This window comes from Mchenga conophoros, linkage group LG1, assembly GCF_057382185.1.
Source record: "Mchenga conophoros isolate Kocher_MC1m ecotype Shallow Benthic linkage group LG1, M_conophoros_male_GT1.1, whole genome shotgun sequence".
Lineage (NCBI taxonomy): Eukaryota > Metazoa > Chordata > Actinopteri > Cichliformes > Cichlidae > Mchenga > Mchenga conophoros.
The window spans coordinates 9,358,800-9,379,541 of record NC_140526.1 but is presented as its reverse complement, the minus strand read 5'-3'; the positions used below and the strand labels follow the sequence as shown (position 1 = coordinate 9,379,541).

The 20,742-nt window shown below is 39.9% G+C and overlaps 1 protein-coding gene across 2 annotated transcripts in view; it reads left to right on the top strand.

The window, feature by feature from the left end:
• Positions 1–20,245, top strand: part of wtip (WT1 interacting protein) — a 36,313-nt gene extending 16,068 nt beyond the window's left edge. For both annotated transcript variants that reach the window (XM_085250004.1, XM_085249932.1), the window contains 6 exons: positions 9,043–9,110; positions 10,904–10,966; positions 11,482–11,612; positions 12,244–12,295; positions 13,154–13,222; positions 15,743–20,245. In XM_085250004.1, coding sequence (XP_085106130.1) covers positions 9,043–9,110; positions 10,904–10,966; positions 11,482–11,612; positions 12,244–12,295; positions 13,154–13,222; positions 15,743–15,895 — 536 coding nt within the window. In that variant the 3' untranslated portion in view covers positions 15,896–20,245. The remainder of the gene's footprint in view (positions 1–9,042; positions 9,111–10,903; positions 10,967–11,481; positions 11,613–12,243; positions 12,296–13,153; positions 13,223–15,742) is intronic.
• Positions 20,246–20,742: the final 497 nt, after the last annotated feature.

The window sequence follows — 20,742 nt, the reverse complement described above, 5'->3', positions numbered from 1 at the left end:
ATAACTTTGCCCTCAATTTGGGCTGCAGCTGCCACTTTGATGTTATTTCTATTCTAGGCAAGTTAGAGGTTGATTCAGAAAAATGTGGAAAATTCTATTTAAATACTTCAGACAGGTGATCTGTTCATTGCCAGTCATGCATGAAAAATGTAACTATTTATTTTTAGATTTTTTTTCCTCAATATTGTTTTCATTTACACAGCGTTATAAACATTTTGTTGCACAGCAGATATCACCTGTTGCTCACAGTAGACCCGTGCTGTATTTTTTATATTTTATTTGCTGTATTATACCTTAACACAGCAAATAAAATATATGTATGGATCTCTTTTTAAGATATATCAAATAAAGATATACATATTACTTTGTCTGCTTTTACGTTATGAAAGCACAGAAAATGCTAAATGAAAAATAATGATACATCACAGACTAGAGCACCCCACCCTCCACCACCTCAAATGAAAATAGGTGCCATTAAAAACAAAATCACACAGCTTATTATTTTTGACAGTAAACAGAACAGATTTCTCTTGTCTGCGTCAACTGTCTTATTTTGTGGACAGACTCAGTTGTCCGCTTGCTGGAGGCTAAAAATGTGCTCATTCTTTGACGCAATCGTACTAACGAAAAGGACAAATATTATCTGACTCTACCAACCAAAGCTCTTCTGCATACTTTGGTATTTGAATACTGCTACCTTCCTATCAGCTAAAAGCAGTCTAGCCATTCTTCTGTGACCCCTGACATCAACATTTAGACCAGCACTCTCTGAAATAGTGAAATAGATTTTGAATAATAGTTGAAAATCATTGAAATCATCTTCCTTTTCTATTCTGATGCTCAGAACTCATTTGAACTTCAGCAGTCTTGCCTTGACCTTATCTACATACCTAAAGATGCTGACTTGCTGCCACGTGATTAGCTGCTGAGATATGCGCATTAAGAAGCAGTTAAATACCTGACTAAGTGGCCAGTGAATGTGCAACATTCAGATTGATTGTAGGCCAGAGACATGGAAAAGTCAACATTTTTCAATGGAAACTCATTTGCTTTTGGAACAAGGACTCAAACTTATTTTATAGACACAACGAACAACATTTGGTTTATCATTGTGTGGCCTTCGCTTGCTGTATCTCATTCATTCTTGCTTTAAACTGGAGGATATTATTAGGAGTTTCTTTTTACAAAAAAAAAGCTTCTTTTTTTTTTGCACATACTCATATCTCTCCCATCCACACATCATCTTTTTCTGCACAGCTGAAGACATGCAATCCTTAGCTGTTATCCTGCAGTTCTGTTGCCTTTCGTCTGCAGTTATACATTACAACTCAAAGGGTAGACCAGCAATTTGAAGATCTTTATCTCTCGTTTTGTCCACACAGAAAGCAATGAAATGTCTTGCAAAGATCTGACACTATTGCAATGTTCCTCTTTTTGGAGGTGAAACCTGTCTCTTTGCCAGATGTTTTGCCCTGAACTTTTGCGCATACCCTAGAAGTCGGAGCTTGCATCATTTCTGACTTCTGGATGACTCAAAACTGGGAGTAAATCTGTGAGAACAGTAATCAGAGCATAACATCAAGACAGTGCATGTGTCTGTCCTGGTTTTAGTATTGTGTGGCTCAAAGGGTGTGGTGGCAATTGGTCAAAACAATGTGATGCAACCATATTTTTTTGTTACATGTTTTGTTTTTGTAAATTAAATCCTAATATTTAATTAATCTGTTATTCAGCACTAAGTTTAGCAAGTATCTGTGCCTATGATGTAGTTAAGGAATGCAGTGACCAACGTTACTCCCCTTTATTGATAAGCTTTGCTTCAGAAAATACATAACAGAGCAAAACACTAAACTTTGAGTCCATTTTTATCCACAGTCTATATGATGTTAATCTCCACTGTTCAGAGGTGGATAATATGCTTACAGCAGACTTTGCTGTAGCCTCCGTGACTGGGGTTTCTCTCAGAATACCAAAAACATGAAGGTCTGCAGAGGCTTGTGATTGCATTGTATGAAAAAATCAGTTTGAAGTTCCTTTGTGAGCCAATCACCATATTTATCTGTTCCTGCAGCCAGGCAAACGCTCTCGTGGTTTCTCTGCCAGAGAGAGAACAGAGTGACGCCTTCTGCCAGCACATTCCTCTCTGTTAGGCTGGTTTATTGTCAGTGACAAAGCGCGGAATTAAATTAAAATACAGCTAACAAAATTTTCTGTTGTCTTTTGATGTGAATGTAAAACAATAAGCTTCTGTATGTACTGAAGCTCTCTCCTTGTAACTGCAGGCAGGTCCGTGCTGTCATGTGAACTGTTTATTCTGGCTAATTGACCTGATTGAGGAGCCAAACTCGGCGGTGTGATTGGTTTTCAGATGCTCATCAGTACCACCAAAAATGTCCAACCTGAGGATGTGTGACGGGTTCACTTTACCCTTTTTTGTAAAGCTCAAATTTGTTTGGCCACTGATAAAATTTGACTAACTCATAAAATCTTAGAGGAAGTAATAATACAACTATTAACCTTGGGAAGTCATTGGTTTTCAGATGCTATTTATATTTGATTAACTGCTAGCAAGAGCAGTGTAAGAGCGAATTTTCTAAGTGCACTTTTAGTAAGCACGTTTTGCCACGGGATAAACTTCCTCTCAGAGGGGAACAGTTATCTCGTGTTGAAACACACCAGCAGGCGTGTCACCAGTAGGAAGTTGACAAATACTTCTTGTTGGAATGTGACCTGATATGATCCACTTCTGTGTCAGCATTTGCTTTAGGGATGTAGATGTTTCAGCTTTTCTATCTGGTCAAAAGGTCAGCTCAGTAGATCAGCAATTCAAAGGTTAATGGTAAAAGATTATATTGTGCGTTGTCTGTTTTATGCTGACAATTTATTTTACCGTATTAGACCCAATCACCAAGAATGTAAAGGGTTTAAGCTGATTGATATCTGCTTAATTGTTCTTACTGGCTTATGTTTGACTTCTGACGTCAATGCAAACGCAGATAACAACAGTTTCACAAGTTCAAGGCAGCAGCGGCTTGAGAATGCAGGTGCCACTGTTACTCCACCAGGTACAAAACCTAAGTGTATGATGGGAAACGGGATTCTATGTGATATGATATGTGACAGATCATTAAGGAACACGATTGTCTTCTTCATATCGTTTTGCAATTGGTTTATATCTAAAGATCTTTAGATAGAAAGAGACAGGGCCAGCAATCAAGTCTGGGGAGATCGTCATGGAAAATGTTTTAATAATATTTCATCAGTTTTTAGAGTGTAAGGCTGCAAAATCAATGGATCAGTTTCAACTGACAGTCCAAAAAGCGTTATGAATTCATGTTCACTCGCTGCAAAGTTTTGAAGTTCATTTTAGTTCATATGTATTTCGTCATTTAAAGATTATGGACACTCAAATGGACAAATTAAAAGGACACACTGTTTTTTTCTTCTTCTTTCTTTGCTTAAAGTTTGTGATTATAAGTGTTTGTAACCTCAGTAGTCATGATTCATGATTTCTGCCAAAGCTGGAAAGATAAGATAAGATAACTAAAGCCCTACTATGAACCATTAAAAAAAATAGAGGCTTGGTTTTCATTTTTTTCTACTAAAGAAATTATTTTGTGTCAAACTCTGAAATGTTCCCCTTTCTCTTCGCAGCATGTGGCTGCTATAAGCTCAGCTGATGCAACTGAGCTGCTGCAAAGAGAGCAACACCTTTTAGGCTGCAGTTAAAAAGTCTGCTATTGAGGTCTTAATTCAGACTTCCATTGTTAATGGACTGGACTGGAAAATGTCAGTCAAACTAAAGAAACGTAAAGCATGCTTCATTTCTCTACCCATAGTTTAATTCATCATATTTATGAAAACTTTATTATTTCCTTCCTTTAAATCTTCAGCTTCATATTCAGTGCACTAATCCAGGTAAAGCTATCAAGCCCAACAGTTGAAAAAGTCAGTAACTTACCATTGCTGCAACAGAAAATTAATGTGTGTGTGTGTGTGTGTGTGTGTGTGTGTGTGTGTGTGTGTGTGTGTGTGTGTGTGTGTGTGTGTGCTAGACATATACCATGACTAGAGAAGTAACACTTTTTCACTCTGTTTAATAAATGCCTGTCCTTAAAAAAATCAAAAGAGATAACACAAAGATTTTCAAAGTAAACATATCATAATAATTCCTCAATGTTCATAAAGTACTATCCAAAGGGGGGACTCTCTGTGGCTTTGGAAGTCTTGGGTCGAGCTTCATGTGCATACCATGAGCTCAGGTTACACTGAAAGAAATCCTGTCATCTTCACTTCTATTTGAACTCCAGCCATGAACTTAACCTTAAGGGTTGGATTTTTTGTCAGTTTTCTAGAGTTGCAGAGAATAGTCGACACACGTCCTGCATCCAAAATGTACAAAAGATCACAATTACATCTGTATCTTATCGGTAGGAAAAAATTATTCAGACCAGAAACAGCATGCAACTTAACAAAGTCACTGCAACGTGTTAAATCTTCTTTTTGTATTATGCAAAAATAAGATTCCCACATTCTCATTTTGGTAGTCATAGAAAAGGCCACATCTCCCACATGATCCAAGGATGAATCTCAGACACACTAACATTGTGTAGAAAAAATACACAGCTCTCATTTTAGGTGAAAGCGTCTAAACAACCTGGATGCCCAATGAAATGATTTCTATCCTTTCAGTGAAGACGAGTGACTCCTGCTGGGTTTTTTCTTTCTTTTTTGACTGAATAGGCTTAACCGAAACTGCCATACCAGAGGAAAATTTAGCCGAATGATACCTTCGCCATGGTGACACATCAGTCTTTATTTCCATGGCAACACCAGCATTCAAAATGCATGCACTAACAGATGAGCTGAGATTTGTAAATGACCAAAAATTGCACGCGGCCGTCATACGTGCAGAGGTCAGGAGCAGAAAGAGGGAGAGGAGAAAATCACTCATCATTATGTGTCATTATAAACCATACCAAACTCATATGCATGTGGTGTGCTGACGTTCATGGATTTTAAATGCTATTGAAAATTAGCTCTGTGCTGTTAGGCATGTTGCATACCTGTCCCTATAAAATATAAACTATGAAATTAAGTAAATACTATGACTGTGTAAATAACCTAACAAAATCAGTTGTAAACCTCTAGTTTCAAATGCTGTGATGTCAAAATAATGCGAGTATGGTTTGAAATTAAAGTGCCCTGTGTCAACTTTTGACTTAAAATTGAATCAATTGAAAATTGACTCCAGTTAACTAAATGTTTTTCTTTTTTTTAAAAAGTGATGGAAAAATCTGAAGTCTGTCAGTCTTTTTGATGGATTAGATGGTGGATTCATCAAAATATTAAATAAACACACCAGTTGCTGTCTTCTATATATACAACCTAAAATTAAACATACACGGTTGAATCCTCCAGTGAGGTGTCGGAGCGTGATTACGACTGAGTCATGGGTGCAGCTGGTTCCTCATGCAGAAGGAGCAGATTAGGCAGGCAAAATGAACCTCATGGGGAAGTAAGCGCTTGCAGCATTGGAAAGTTTAATCATAAAAAACTTTTGTTAAATTACAATCACTTTCCTGCTGGAAACATGATGCTGGTTATTTCAGTTTTGGGTGTAGCAGCAGAGCGAGGTTGGACAGAGTTTGCCCTTCAGAATAAAATAAAATCGGACACAAAAAGCTTTCGCCTCTGCAGCAGCCCTCTTTGATGCATTTGAATACACTCAATCAAGCACCCAGCTCAAGTCACCTTATATTTGCTAGTTTAGACACAAGGTTGTTTTAGTGCCTCCGCTTGAACTGTCGAATCTGTTTCTTTTGCTGCTGACATGTGGAGTGACCTTACAGCAGATTTTTTACATTTCTATTCTTTTTTGTGATGTACCATTATTTGTCCCTTATGAATTGATGTCCCCATCAATGGATACTCTTTTTATTTGTAGGTAGGTAATGAGAAAATAAGTTAGGAAACTTCACAACCCTGTCCATCAAAATGAAAGGCGATGACAAAGTCTAACACAACCTCTGGTTGGAACTTCTAAAAGTAATAACTAAGACAAGCAAGCAGAGTGAGACATGAAAATGAGAAAAGGGTTTTAAAGTAAATCCCAAACTGCACATCTAGCTAGTCTATGATGCCAGGATGGGTAAAATATGCTCAAGTTTACATGCAGTCAGGGGCCTAATGGGAGCAATTTGACTGAGCTATAATCATGGATCAGGCTCTGTAAAACCTGCAGGTAGATTGCAAAATATAAATAGAGCTACTGATTCAATGCCTTGCAGGACTGTGAGGACATTCGGCCCCTCTGCAGCAATGTCTGGTCACAAAAGGCCAAAGGAGCGAGAGGGAGGCATGGAGCCCTCCCCCTCTTTTTCTTGGTGATGGAAGTGGGCAGAGAGCGGGTGCTGGAGAGGTGCGGGGGGGATGAATGGGACCAGCTAGTGACCTCAGGCAGAAAGAATGTCCCCGTTTGCTCAGTCGGCCTGCTCCCCTAGCAGCGCTCCACACAGTCATCAGCACTGGGGCCTTTGTATTCACCTTCCAGACCCCAAACTCCAGAGCAGAGGCCACAGACCAGCACACAGCAACACCTCGCAGCCCCTGCTGCTGCACTGTTCACTATAATCTCACTGCTCCTGCCAGTTTAGCCCCTTCAAAGTCTCATCTATGAAGAGCTCTTCTTCAATCCTCCTTTTCTTTTTTGCTCCTCGCTACCAAAATGCTAATTGCTCCTCAGTCTCAAAGTCTTAAAAGTCTCACCTATTGTGTGGACAACATTCCTCTGCTGCTCCAGCCATTTATGTGGATGTTAATGTATTGCCATCTCCCAGCATTGTGACAGTGTGTGTGTGTGTGAGTGCATGTGAGTGCATGTGTATGAAATATAGCGACTGCATAAATTTAAGTTTAAAAAAAAAAAGCAGCATATTTTTCATGCTGGGACACCCATAAAATCAGTGGTGGCTCAGGACGACAATTAAATCTGACTAATCCTGCAGATTTATGAGATCCATGGGTTTCGTCTGCCAGGCTTGGGTGAAGTCATCGTGCTGCCACAGAGACACCGCTGCTGTTAAATGAATTTGAATGGGCGAGCAGTGTGAGATGCATGGCAGGGGGCTGTAGAAGCCAGCCCGCAGCAGAATTTCCTTTTCAGTTTGGATTCAAACTTGGATTCTGATGAATGAAGTCTAACCCAGAGGAATTCAGTGTTCTCACTCTGCGCTAGAAGCTCGGTGTCCTGAACCCGGGCTCACAGTGTGGACATGTTTATGTGTTGTGGGCCTGTGACTTTTTTAGGGTTTTAAAGTTATTTAGAGTAATGAAGCGGTGTTGAAAAGCTGGTTGTCGTTTTCTGTATGTGTCAGAATAAGGGACATCCTCCCTCCAGTCTGCTATTGTTGGTCTGTCTGTGAGCAGTGCACAATAGCAGGGAAGAGTGGAGATTTTTGGGGGAGGTTTGGCAAGCAGCCTGCTGTATTGATTGTGTATGGGTTGTGAATGGATTCTTGTCGGGATCAATGGTTGAGGTAATTAAACGGAGGCAGAAAGTTCCCTTTTTTTAGCGAACCATCTGCTCCGCACTCTGTGTGCTGTGGCCGTGGCAGATAAAAGAAAAGGATACAGTAGGATGTGTTTTTGCATGTAAAAGTTAACAGAAGTGTTATATCGCATGTTCTGTCTGAAATAATTGGTTAATTGTTTATTTTTTAGTTTTTTTAGTTTTTGGGGGGCAAAGAAGTGATAACCTAACAAATACAGTCTAAAAGTGCACATTTTCTCTTCCATATTTTTATTATTGATGTCTGCGGGAGGATTCGTATTTCAAGATACAATTTATTTTTCTAATACTGGACCTCGGTGCAGCTACTCAGTTCATTCTCTACCTGCGACATGCAATTTTAACTGCTCTTCACTAGAAGGCCGACATTCTTTCATTTAAGCTACCTTTCTTCTATTCCGAATTCAGCTTCCTTTTCATGTCCTTTACAAACAGTAGGTTTAAACAGTGGGTGGATGGTGCAGCTGTGACAGAAATCTGCAAACCAGCAATAAAGAAAATCGACTATTTTATCATCAGATTTTAAAAAGTGGAAAATTGGATAAGCTCATCTCTTTGCTTTCTCTAGTATTCTGGGATGGTTTTTACGGTTTTACACTAAACTTGGCTAAGGTTGGTGTGCAACAATGTTCAGTGCAATGGTTTTCACAATTTTTGTGTAAGCCAGAATTTAAAGGGATGACTATATTTATATGTTCAGAAAATAGCCTTTGTGTCCTCTGACATATCATTAGTTCTCCTTTTGATTCAGTTTGTAACATCTGGATGTCATCAGTCCACTGGCAGATACCTTGCCTTCACTGGAAAAGACACTTTTAAATCAGACACTTTTGAACGGTCTACCACTATTTTGATGTTGGCCTATTTCTCTCAGATGTTTCATTTGCAAAGTGCTTTTTTATTATTACCCAAACTGTACTGACAGATGACAGTGATGATGATCATTCAGTCCAGCTGAAGTCAAAAGACACATGGCTTTTGTGATAGTTGTCTTTCTTCTTCTTCTTTCAGTAGGTTAACCAAGACCTTTGCTGTATCACTTATTCGTAATTCCCAAAATGTAACAACTACACATAAAGTCTGGGGCTCACGTCAACTTTTTTTAGTTGTTGTTTTTGTTGTTAAAGGAAAGAACTGCTTAAAATGTACCGTTACAAAAAAAATAATTCATACCTTGATGTCCACTTGTGGTATACTGTAAAGTACAGTGTGCTATAATAATGTTTGGTTGTCAGAAAATCCCTCGTCACACTGTTTGGTTGTTGGTAGACAACAAAATAGCAAATGAATGCAAGGAGATGAGAAATAATATTCCCACTGTATATAAGCGGTTCTCTTGTTTACTGTAAGGGTCTGTGCCTTAAGATTTCTAGATCCAAAGTACAAAACTATGAGCATCCACATACTTTTGACTATATAGTCTATATACATCTTTGCATGTTGCATTTTTAATTTGCCGTTCATCTTTTCAGGGAGGAGGCTACGAGGGAAAGCGTTCTACAACGTCAATGGAAAGGTCTACTGTGAGGAGGACTTTCTGGTAAGTGCTCTCATGGTTATTGATTTTGTTCTGTGATGAGTGCATCACTGTGTGTTTGCCTCATGCTGGAGTCAGACGGGGATGCAGGTGGAGCAGAAAGAGCGAAGAATTAGGACCTCAGGCTACATTCTTGAACCCTCTGGAGGAAAAACACTGAACAGCTACAATTAGGGCTTTAGCACCACCCCTTCAATTCACACTAATAATTTCCCCAAGGAGCTCAATTACACTGCGAGCTGCTCCCCGGCACTTACAATTAGGAGGTGGAGAAGGAGGAGGAGGGTTGGACAGCTGCAGCTCTCAGACTCCTGGTCCATCTGCTGCAGGTTAACAGGCCAGACACTGGACCTGATCTCATGCTCCACTGAACACTGAGAATCGTGACCATCATATTTTGTTTACTCTAGCTGTATGTGATTTGAATAAAATGTAACTGATTTCAAACAAGGAAGGTGGCTGCAAACACTTCCTCTAACGCAGATGTTGAAATTGGTTTTGTTGTCCAGATTACACCATAACTGTTAGCCTCATGTGCTGACAGTACTTCCTGTTTATAGGCAGCTTTCCTGTAACCTGCTGGCCTGTTAGGAAACACTCAGATTCCTGTTTTGCAATTTACAATCAACACCTTTGAGATGTCGGGATGAGACTAATCTCCTTCCGCCTCCCTCCTACGGCTGATGCACGGCTAGTCTGGGCTGTCACCCTGGGGGTGCTTCATAGGTGGGGGGAGGTGCTGGCAGATGGTAGATTCAGAGCAGAGATGTCAGGGCAGGGGGCAGCCTGCCCATCATGACCTACCACCTCCACCTGGTAGCAGTGTCTCCATTAGCAGGCCCCTCTGTATCAATCAGGTCACGACCCAGAGGGGGTTGTGTGCTGCAGATGGTCGCTTTAATTATTCGCCTGGGCTTCAGGTTTGAAGGGAAGGAGCTACTGATGTGTTGGCGAGTGTTTTATTTCCTGTAGAAGACAGAGGGCACTAAACTCCCTCAACATGAAGGAATCTTTGACGAATTAGTTATAGCTGTAAAAAAAAGTAATGGAGGCTAAGAGAATGATGAGATGATTCTAAATAAAGCCTGGTCATCTCATTATAAAGTGTATCTATTATGCTTTTATTTATTTCCTTTCATAATTAAACTGTTACATTTAACATGGTCAAAGTTACAAATAATGAGGTCAACACATTAAGGTTGAATAGCTCAACAGCTCACGCTTCAAAACACTGAACACTGGCAGTTTTTTCAGCTCTTGGTTCTGTACAATGTCAGAGAGATGATATCCTTATATGGTCATTTGACACGCACAGCTCTGACTGAGAGCACAGAGGTCCCACAGAAATTGAATGTGCCACACGCTCAAAGCAAAACAAAACAAAAAAAAAATAATAATAATACAGTCACTGGGAAACAAACAATTCTGCTTAGTTGCTAGGTGGTTGACATCCTATTTTTGCTCTGGTGTAAGTGAACCATTAGAAGATGCAGCCAGCCAAAGTGAGCGAAACTGTAACAGCTTTTTTGAGGCTACATTTACATTCAGTATGAGACAAATAAGAATTGTTTTTAATTGTAATTCACGCAGAGTTCAAAAATAAAGATATAGAGGTGAAAAGGGCATAACTGATCTCATTTAACAAGCAATTCCCTCTGTAGATAAATACAAGATTGAAACATGTTTTCATGCAGAAAGTGTGAAGCATTGCTTTAGATTGCAAGGTCAGTCAGTGCAACAGTATCCAAAAAAGCAATACTCAGCATGATAATCTGCGTGTCTGGTTTCACCCACAGTACTCTGGTTTCCAGCAGACGGCTGAGAAGTGCTTTGTGTGTGGTCACCTCATCATGGAGATGGTAAGAGCCTTGAGCAACGAAGACCTTTTTTTCCTTATCAACCACGTTTTTAATAAAAATCATTAATCTGATTCAGCAGTTAAACATGCTGCTGTGTTTTCACAACCGTTAGAGGAGAACAGAGAATTTTTACTTTACATATTTAACAAAGAATTTTAAAGAAGATACAGATAAAAAAGATGTAGTGTTGTATAATCCAGTATTTTTCCAAGATATAATTTCCTTCACTCATACATATATCTATAGCTACATCAATTTTTCTCCAAGATAAAGTTATCATCTTTTTGTCCTGCAGGAGTCCAAAGTCAATTATATTTGAGACCTTCACTCCAGCAATCTCACATACTGTCTGAATAACCCTATTCCAATAAAAAATTGGACAGCCCTTTAGAGAGTGTAACCCTTTCTCTGCCTATTATGTCCTACTGCATGTCCATACCTGTTATTTAAGTCCTATATAAGAACTATTATTATCTTCTATTTTCTTCTCTATTTTTTTCTGTGTGGGAGTTTAGATCCTCCAGGCACTAGGCAAGTCCTACCATCCCGGCTGTTTCCGCTGTGTTGTGTGTAAGGAGGGTCTAGATGGAGTGCCTTTCACTGTGGACGTTGAGAACAACATCTACTGTGTCAAAGACTACCACACGTAAGAAGACGATCGTTTTTGTAAACAAACAGCTCAGCACGTAAAAGTAATGTTTGGCACAAAGAAGCAGTCTGTCTCAGTCTGCCAGGTGTCACGGGGGTACGCCACACCCTCCTGTTTGTTTAATTATTGTCCTGGTATTTACAACCACAATTCCAAAAGAGTTGGGATGAAAACAGAAAGCCACGATTTGCAATTCTCATAAACTCATATTTAATTATCATGTCACATGTTTAAATTGAAATATTTAATTATTTCGTGATAAATATTACATCAATTTGAATTTAATGGCAAGAGCAATCATTTGTTGCGCCCATCCCATCTGTTGTTGGTACACAGTGATAAACATGGCCTCGTCCTAAGTTTTTTGAGATGTGTTGCTGCCAGCAAATGAAAAATGAGCCAATTTTTTTCCCTTAAAGTGGTAGATTTTCTCAGCTTGAGCCATTGATATGTTTTCTGTTCTATTGTAAGTAAAATATAGGTTTGTGAGATTTGTATTGCATTCTGTTTTTGTTTACATTTTAAACAGCATCCAAAAATTGGGTATGAATGTGTATTATATGTCTAAAAACAACTTTTAGATTTAGTTGAGTTAAACACAAGGTTGACGATTTTTTTTCCATTACAGGGTTTTTGCCCCCAAGTGTGCCTCATGTAACCAGCCCATCCTTCCAGCCCAGGTAACGAGCAAAACAATATTACATCTTGCCGTTTTTGAGTGTTACTGATGACTTTGGTTGGACTCAGAGACCAGAATTTGACATTAATCATGTGAACGTCGGGTGTATTTGCAAAAAGGCTCATTCATGTAACTAATTTTTTCCGAATCTATGTAAAAGAGGTGGCAAAATCTAATCTGGGATCAAGAACGGCAATAAGAGATGCTGCTACAACTCAGATACCAACCGGGAGCAGGTGTCCAAGCTCAGATTCACAAACATTTACAGCGTGATTTTTCCCCCCTGGGATCTTTGTCAGTGTTGAGGTTTTCTGTAACATCCCAACGTGTCTGAGGGAGAACATTCACCACAACTGACCCAAACTGCACCTTCACATAGAACAACCTAATTCTCACTCATCACTCACTTTCTCACCAGATTTGACTGTCTTCATTTACATCTGCATTCTCAAAAATTCAACTTGAAGAGTCGCCCTTCTGACACACTCAAGGAGATCCACTACACCCACTGCAGATTCAAACGAGCACAAAGTCAGAATATAACTTCACAAAGCAATCGAAAAATAACAGCTCCACATAGCGGCGCCCTGTGAGGGAAGAATCGTCCGATTTTCTTTTTCATTGAATTTTTCATGGATTTTCTTTTTAATGATCTCTTACTAGCACACAATCACCAACAGGGAGATGCTTACAGAAAAAATGTACAAAAACCAAAGCAAACAAAAGCTTTTGCTTTGAAGGTGAAAATAAAAGCCAATATGTTTTAGATAAAAGTAGAATGAATGAATCAAAAATTAATAATAAAAGCTGCAGGGCTCAAACATCAAACTCATCACTTTCTGTGTGTTTGTCTCCACAGGGCTCTGAGGAAACTATTCGCGTTGTTTCTATGGACAAGGACTACCACGTGGAGTGCTACCATTGTGAGGTGAGTCACTTCGACTGCGTACACTGACTGTAGTCTCTCTTTCTCACACACACTTCACAAGGTATGAGTAAGAGTGATCTGCCATGCCTGGGATTTGATTAGAGTGAATTAAGCATCACTGTGCATGATTCAACTTTTGAGGCGGTTGAAATTATAAAAACACACACAAGGACATATTTGCACACTACTTTAGCACACACACACACACACACACTAACACACGTGCACATCTGCTTAGTCCCGTAAACACAGTGAACTGTGGTAAGATCTCCAAATCGTGGGATAAGAATAGACTCACTGTTTTCTACCAACGAGTGTGAATCACTGCTCTTGTGGAATGAATGAGACACAGACAGGGGAAAAAAAACATACTGATGGATATCAACCAAAGGTTACAGCTCAATATGTGACTCATTGACAAAGCGCATTGCAGCTCGGCTGGGGGCTTGCTGCTTAAACCCAGCTTCTGACATCTCAGTCATCCTGTCGCTCAACTTGGCTGCTAGATTTTTTTTTTAGTTCAAGTGTGCCATAAATGTTTAGTGAAACAAATAAACATTTCACGCCTCCCTGCAGCGATTGAGCAGGGTTTTTTTTCTTTTTTTCGTGAGATCATTTTTACTATCCCCTGAGCAGGATACAACTTGCATATGTCTGAATGGCTGAGGTTCCGCTTCATAGAAATGCATCAGATCGTTATATAAGCAGCGGGTAATCATTCAGTGGAGCTCTGAATGGGGGGTGAGAGGGAGGCTTATGGACAGGAAGGGTAAAGTCTGCAGTTGAATCATTCTGAAGATGGTAAATAATTACATATTGAGGGGAAAAAAACATGTTTTTTCTGTAATGCTGTAACACGACAGTTGGATTTTTGAAAATACAGCGAGAATCACATTGATGCACAGTGAAAATTCATTTATAATATGTACATTTTTAAGCTGTTTATCCGGTTTTAAATCACCCGAGTGGTTAGCAGTCAGTTTATGTAATCCCTCCAACATGGTCAGGGTCCACATCGGGGTCTCGTCATGTCAGCCATGCGCAGAATTCCTCTGCAGGCTCAGAGATCAGTGTGCTCATTCATCAAAGCATACAATTTGAACAGCCTCTATCCCCGTCTTTGGAGGCAGCTTTTCTCAAAACCACAGTTCCCTCTGGACATCTGAACTCTTCAAGGATAAACCCACTCACTGTCTATGATTTGTCTCAGAGTCAGCACCCTGTTTACAACGAGGGTCCAGAAAGACGCCCACACTGAAGTCACTGGCACAACTTGGTGTCACTAATTAGTTTTCTCATCTGTTCATTTTCTGCAAACAAGCCTGTTTCCCAAAATCTCAAATTATTTCTTTAAGGAAAGAAACTACAGGTAAAGACAGTAAAAATAATTAAAAACTAACTAATAACTTTACACTGAGCAAAGTACTTTTATATTGCAGGTGGCTTAATTTGTTGAAATCTGTTTTTGCTGTTATCAACAGGAAAAAAATACTTTCCCCCCCAAGTTTTTAAGAGTAAAATCTTCCATAAATGTGACTCTGAATGCTATTAAAACCTTCAGGATATAGACTGCTCCAAAAATTGAAAGTTTGGTAGCTATAGGTGGAGATTTTGGGCTTAAAATATAAGAAAGAAATCTGATTTTAAAGATATATGTTTGAAATTCAATATTTACTGGTTAAATATTGAAAGCTTATAATTATTACTTTAAAACCTCTCCAGTTACTTTGCATCGCAGGTCTACAGTTCACTATTTAAATATGCACAGCAGAAACCTGGATATTTGTTGTGAATCACTGGAACAGACAAGCTTAGAAATGAGTATATCAGAGGAACAGCTCAGGTCGAAATGGTTTGGACATGTGCAGAGAAGGGATGGTTGATATATCGGACAAAGGATTGAAGATGAAGTTATCAGGCAAGTGGAAAATAGGAAGATCACAGAGAAGGTTGTGGATCATAAACATCTACTATTTTACTTAAAAAGACAAAAGGTGTTTGCTTACTCGTGCCAAGTAGTGCATGCACCCAAGAGATCCATGTGACAGTGGAAACGTCAGATGAAATTAGACAGTCTTTAAGCTGCAAGCTCACTTCTGAAAAGGTCGATGGGTAATTTGGGGTTTTTGTTCTGATCTGCAAAATGTACAGCGAGTAGTCAAAGTAGCACCATGTGTGCTGCCTCCGGCGTGCTCTGCCCAGGCAGCTCTCTCATCTAAACCACATTGCCAGCTTCGGTCTTTGAAGTACACTCTTTCCTGCTGTTTCCTCCTTTTGAAATCATCCCAACACAATTCTGCTGAAAATGTCTGAAGTTCATGTGTAAAATCTCAAATTAGCAAAAGGTAAATGCCTGACTGTATGATTGTTCCACCAGTCTGAGACATTTTGGAAGCAAAATAGCATAAAACCTCAAAATTTACCAGTGCATGTAAAATACATGTTTTATAGTGTCTAAATGGATTTTTATTAATATGTGTGAGCGTGATTATTAAATATATGTAATTATATTTATTTCAGGACTGCGGTCTCCAGTTAAATGATGAGGAAAGGCACCGCTGTTATCCACTGGAAGGCCACCTGCTCTGCCACGACTGCCACATCCTTCGGCTCCAGTCGCAGGTTCCTGCCCATGCGCCCCCCAGCTACCCTCTCCATGTCACTGAACTGTGATTGGGAGAACTAAGCTCCACATCCCAGGTGATCTGGGACACCAGCAGTGGGCAAAAAAAGGCCTGCACCCTCTTCAGCAGTTCCAGAGAAGCCTCTCTGTGGCCATCTGAGTTACTGCCCCCGTCCTCAGCTGGACAGCCAGTCCGTGGACTAACACACACAGTGCAGCTCCCACCACAAGCCCTGCTATTACATGCTAGGGTTGGGAAAAAGGGTCCCTCCCTTACCCTCCATTTGTGGTCCTTTCCATCCCCCTCCCCCTTGGGCGCCTAACCCTGAAAGTCAACACGCCAGCTCACCCAGAGGCCCCTGATGACGTCACACCTCCTGACCCCAGCACATTCATCAGAAAGAGGGTTTCTGGATTGGAGGAGAAAGCGCAAATTCAACTCTCTCCTTGCTTTCTCTCTCATCCTTTCTGTATCTTTCACTCTTATGCTTTGACTGAAGCAATTTACCACGTGAATTCACCAGTGCTGTCACATCTGAGAACGCTGCTGATGTTAGCGTCAGGAAGGCCGGGGAACGAGCCACTGCATTCCAGTGCTGGCTGGGCCGGACAGGCCCAACGGTGGGCATGCCGTGCCTTCAGAGTGGGCTCTCCCCGTGTAGCTTCTAACACTGAAATGGAGTCCTGCTAAAGGCTATGCAATGGACACCCAGCATTCATGACACAGGGCTGTGATGAAAAACTGTCACCCTTGCACCACCTCGACATCACCGATGCAGAGTAGCACCACAAGCCCAGAGGACGGACTGACATTCCACTTAGAAGTCACAAGCAGTGTCTTAATTAATGATTATATGATGACAGAAAATTTTAGATGCACATAGATTGTCTTTTATATATGGATATATATTTTGCAGACATTTTCCACATCAGATCTTAGATGTAGATTCTTGTTTTGTTGTTTTCTTTTTAATGTTGCTGCGCTCATGGTAGAATCAGTCTAAAGCCTCGGAAGCTTTTGGTCTGTTGTATCATTTCTCCTCCAGGACACAGAGCCTCTTCATGCCTGTCAGAGATTCACAGGCTTTGTAGGAGCAGACCAGGATCAAATAGTATTTGCCTTCAGTTGTTTTGTCCCACTTTGTACACCCAGTGAAATGAGTTTCTTTTAGCCCTTACTCACCATAGAAAGCTTACAAATCAAGCATCGCATTAGTTCAGGCAGGCCTTGAAACTAGGCTTGGGTGCACTCTTCTTCTTCTTCTTCTCAGCTCACCGCCTTCTACAGATCCAATTAGCAAATCACATACAGGGTGCACTATTTAATAAGCTTTAGCCTGCATACAGGTACTACACACCTGCAAGTCACATTGCAACCCATCTCCATCACAGGAGATGGAGTTTCACGCTGGTGCTCTAAGGACAAGGGAGTCCCAGACCAGGCCAAATAGAATATACTTCTTTTGGTCATGTGCTCCCTGACTGAACCAATGTTATCATTCTCTGTCTTTAACAGACAACAGATGAGCAGTCCCATCGCACAGATTGTATAGAGGCAGCTATACGTTGTAGTTAAATCCTACAAAATGTAAAACAAATATTAATCTTTATTTCAGACCCTTTTAAATTTATCTTCATGCCTTCTGTCATCACACCACAAGTCATCAAAGTTATATCATTAAGATTAAGACTTAGCTTAATCCTAACGTCTTAAGAGATTAGCCGGAGATAAGTCTTTAAATACAGAGGATTAGGGCTTTTGGTGCAACACTAAAGGACACTCAGCAGTCGCACAAGGCAGATGTCCACAGCTCACAGGAAAAATTCCAGCTGTGACTCACTGTTGGAGAAATTTCCAAAAATAAAGCATTCATTAGCTCTTTTTTATCTACAGTTCTCAAAGTGGGGTCTGAGGATCCCCAGGGGTCCGCAACCTATTGCTAAGTGGTCCTCAGAATAAATTCCTGTAAGTTAGAAAACTGAACTTCATTGTTTAAATTCACAGATATAGACTGGAACTATTTGCGCCAGTAAAAGCAGCATATTGGATCCATTATTTCCCTCCCACATTAGGTTGGGAAACATCATATCAGTCTGTCACCAGCTCTTACTTCTCTCAGGGTGCATTATAATGTTCCTGTTACTATTTAGCTCGGTGTATTAGACCGCTGGGTTGCTGGCGCGCATGGAGAAATATCAGCCCACATCATCTGGTGACACTAAGCACAATTAATCTGTTTAGGGTTTATAATATAGTGGTTGTGGAAAAGAATTTCCCCCAGTAAAAAAGTGTGAGAACTCCTTGTTTTAAACTATATAGGGTATATTCTTGGCTAAAGACAGTTTATTCAAACAGTTTTTAAAGCTACAAGACTGGGACAGTGTCGTTTTGATAGGCTGGTGATTGTCATGCAGGTAAGCATATATGATCATTTGTTTCAACCAGGAAGTAGCTGAATTTCCTTAAAAGAGAGACATAAAAGGCCACACTCTCTCTGCTACCATGGGTAAACCAAGCGGGTTAAAACAGACTGAACGCTTATCTACAAATACCTTTTGCTCCAGATCTGTTCAGGGCGCTGTTTCCTGATGTTTTTGCAGACTTTTTTTTTTTTTTTAAATCACATCAGCACATCGTGCATTACTATGAGGAATCTCCACTTGTCCACATGCCTTAAGACAGAACAGGTTTGTTTGTGTGTCTTTCTCTGGTCTGCCATGAAGCCTGCTGTTGTGTTTCGGGAGGATGTACCTGAGAACACGGAGCTGCTGGTCCCACCTGTGTTCTTTAGGGAGTTCCACCCACACCCCCTTCTTTGATTGTGTGTGTGTGTGTTTGTGTGTGTGTGTGTGCATTGGCAGGCACTTATATGTATGTCTTTTAGTGAGTGATGTGCATATATATCTATACATATATGCAAAGGAAGACCAACACGAGACTTAAATATTTTAAACTTCAAGCTGTGGTAGCGTGGAAAAATTCCCAACCTTCTTCATTGGACTGTTATCAGTGTGTTTATTGAACTGGCAGTCTGTTGATCATTCCCTGATTATATTTAAAGCATTGTTTTTGTGAGGAAAGCTCTTAATTCTGAAAGAAATCCTGCACTTCTGCAGATGAACCCCAACAATATGAGCTTATTTGAAATAAGAGCAACTTGTCATAATGTCTAATATTGTGTGTGTGTGTGTGTGTGTGTGTGTGTGTGTGTGTGTGTGTGTGTGTGCGTGCGTATTAGTGGCAGGGCCATGGCACATGCACCTCACTGTGTTTGCAGGGCTCAGCAGCATCCAGCACACTGATCCTTGCGCTCTCAAACCTGGTAATGATTGTGATGATGCTGTCTGTTCATTGCTTACCATATTCCGGATGTTTGTCTCTAATTGTTGGTGTTTGTTTGAACTTCTCTCTTGTACCATACTGGATCTCAAACATGTGAAGTTTACACATGTTTGAGACACACAGCTAATGCTCCAGTAGCTCATACGTCAAACTTTGACCGTAGCACTTAAACTCCACCCGTCAAGTATGCAAACTTGAGTAAAACAATCACCAATTGTTACTTGCAAACACTGGCCGTGCTTTTATTCATACTGTAATACATGCAGGTCTGATTAAATACTACTGAATGTGTCCAAAACAGAGACTGAAGCATAGACTGAAGGCAGGGGTCACCACAGGCCGAAAGGGCTTTTTAATGTAACCTGATGTAATGAGATTCGTTTGAATGTAATAATGACTAGTACGTGTAAAAGAACAAAAGGACTGCATACTGTACGTGATTCATTCCCCCCGTATTTGATGTGTTTAACCTCAACTTTGTACAAGGGTTAAGTCATGTGTGCTATACTTGAAGAATGAGGCATTTTCTGAACTTTTGTGTTTTATCAACGACTTAACAAGCCCAGTTTATCCCCTTCAAAGATGTCTTAATTCGCTTGTTTAAAAGTACTACTTCAGTTTCTGCTGCATAGCACACAGGTAGTTACCCTGTACATAAAAAGGCTAGTTTATTTTATTTTATAATTCTGTCAAAAATCACTTGGAAAGAAAAGATATCTTCTCCTACTCGTAGTTCCAATAAGCACATCTGGATACCTGTCACACATCTTTTATATCGCTAAGTGTTTTGATTACCTAGATGGTTCATTTTAAAAAAGGAAACTAGATCTATTTATCTAAACATGAAAAAGTCTAAAGTTATTTAATGTATTAAAATCGGGACGTATCATTTAACTGTAGATGACATAATCTGCTTTTTCAATAAAGTGGTTTTGTAGCTAACTGCAAACGATTTCTGATGTTCGTTTTGTTTTATTCTCTGAATGTTATTTTAATCATAATTCAAGAATTATGTACACTCAGCATCTCTAACTCGATATGTTAGTTACACCTTGACAGTACCAGGGTGGCTGGATTTTGACATAATTACTTCTTTTTTTTTTTTTTTTTTTGCCTGTCCCGTTTGGCTCTTTTGCCATCAGAATTGTTGTCTAAAGGCAAAGAAAGATGCCCAACGGCTTTACTTTACCAAATGGACCATCCCAGCCTTGCCGTAATGGTCCATTTGATTCACCTTTTATTGTTTATTTTATTTTCACTTACTGAATACGGGACAGACTTGACTGGGGGAAAGAAGGGGAGAAAGAAAGAGGGAAAGAGAAACAGCTGAGAAGAGGGACGGGGGAGAAGGGCAAAAAACAAAAACCAACAGAATGAGCAGAAAAAAAAAAAAAAAAAAGAAATAAATGCATATATCAATCACCTGGATCACCTGCTGAGAAAGAAAAAAGAAAACAAGCAGAAGAGAACAAGAGTAATAGAATAAACAGCATCACAATGATATATGGGAATATGACAGTAAATACTAAATATTAAACATTATTGTGCAGCACA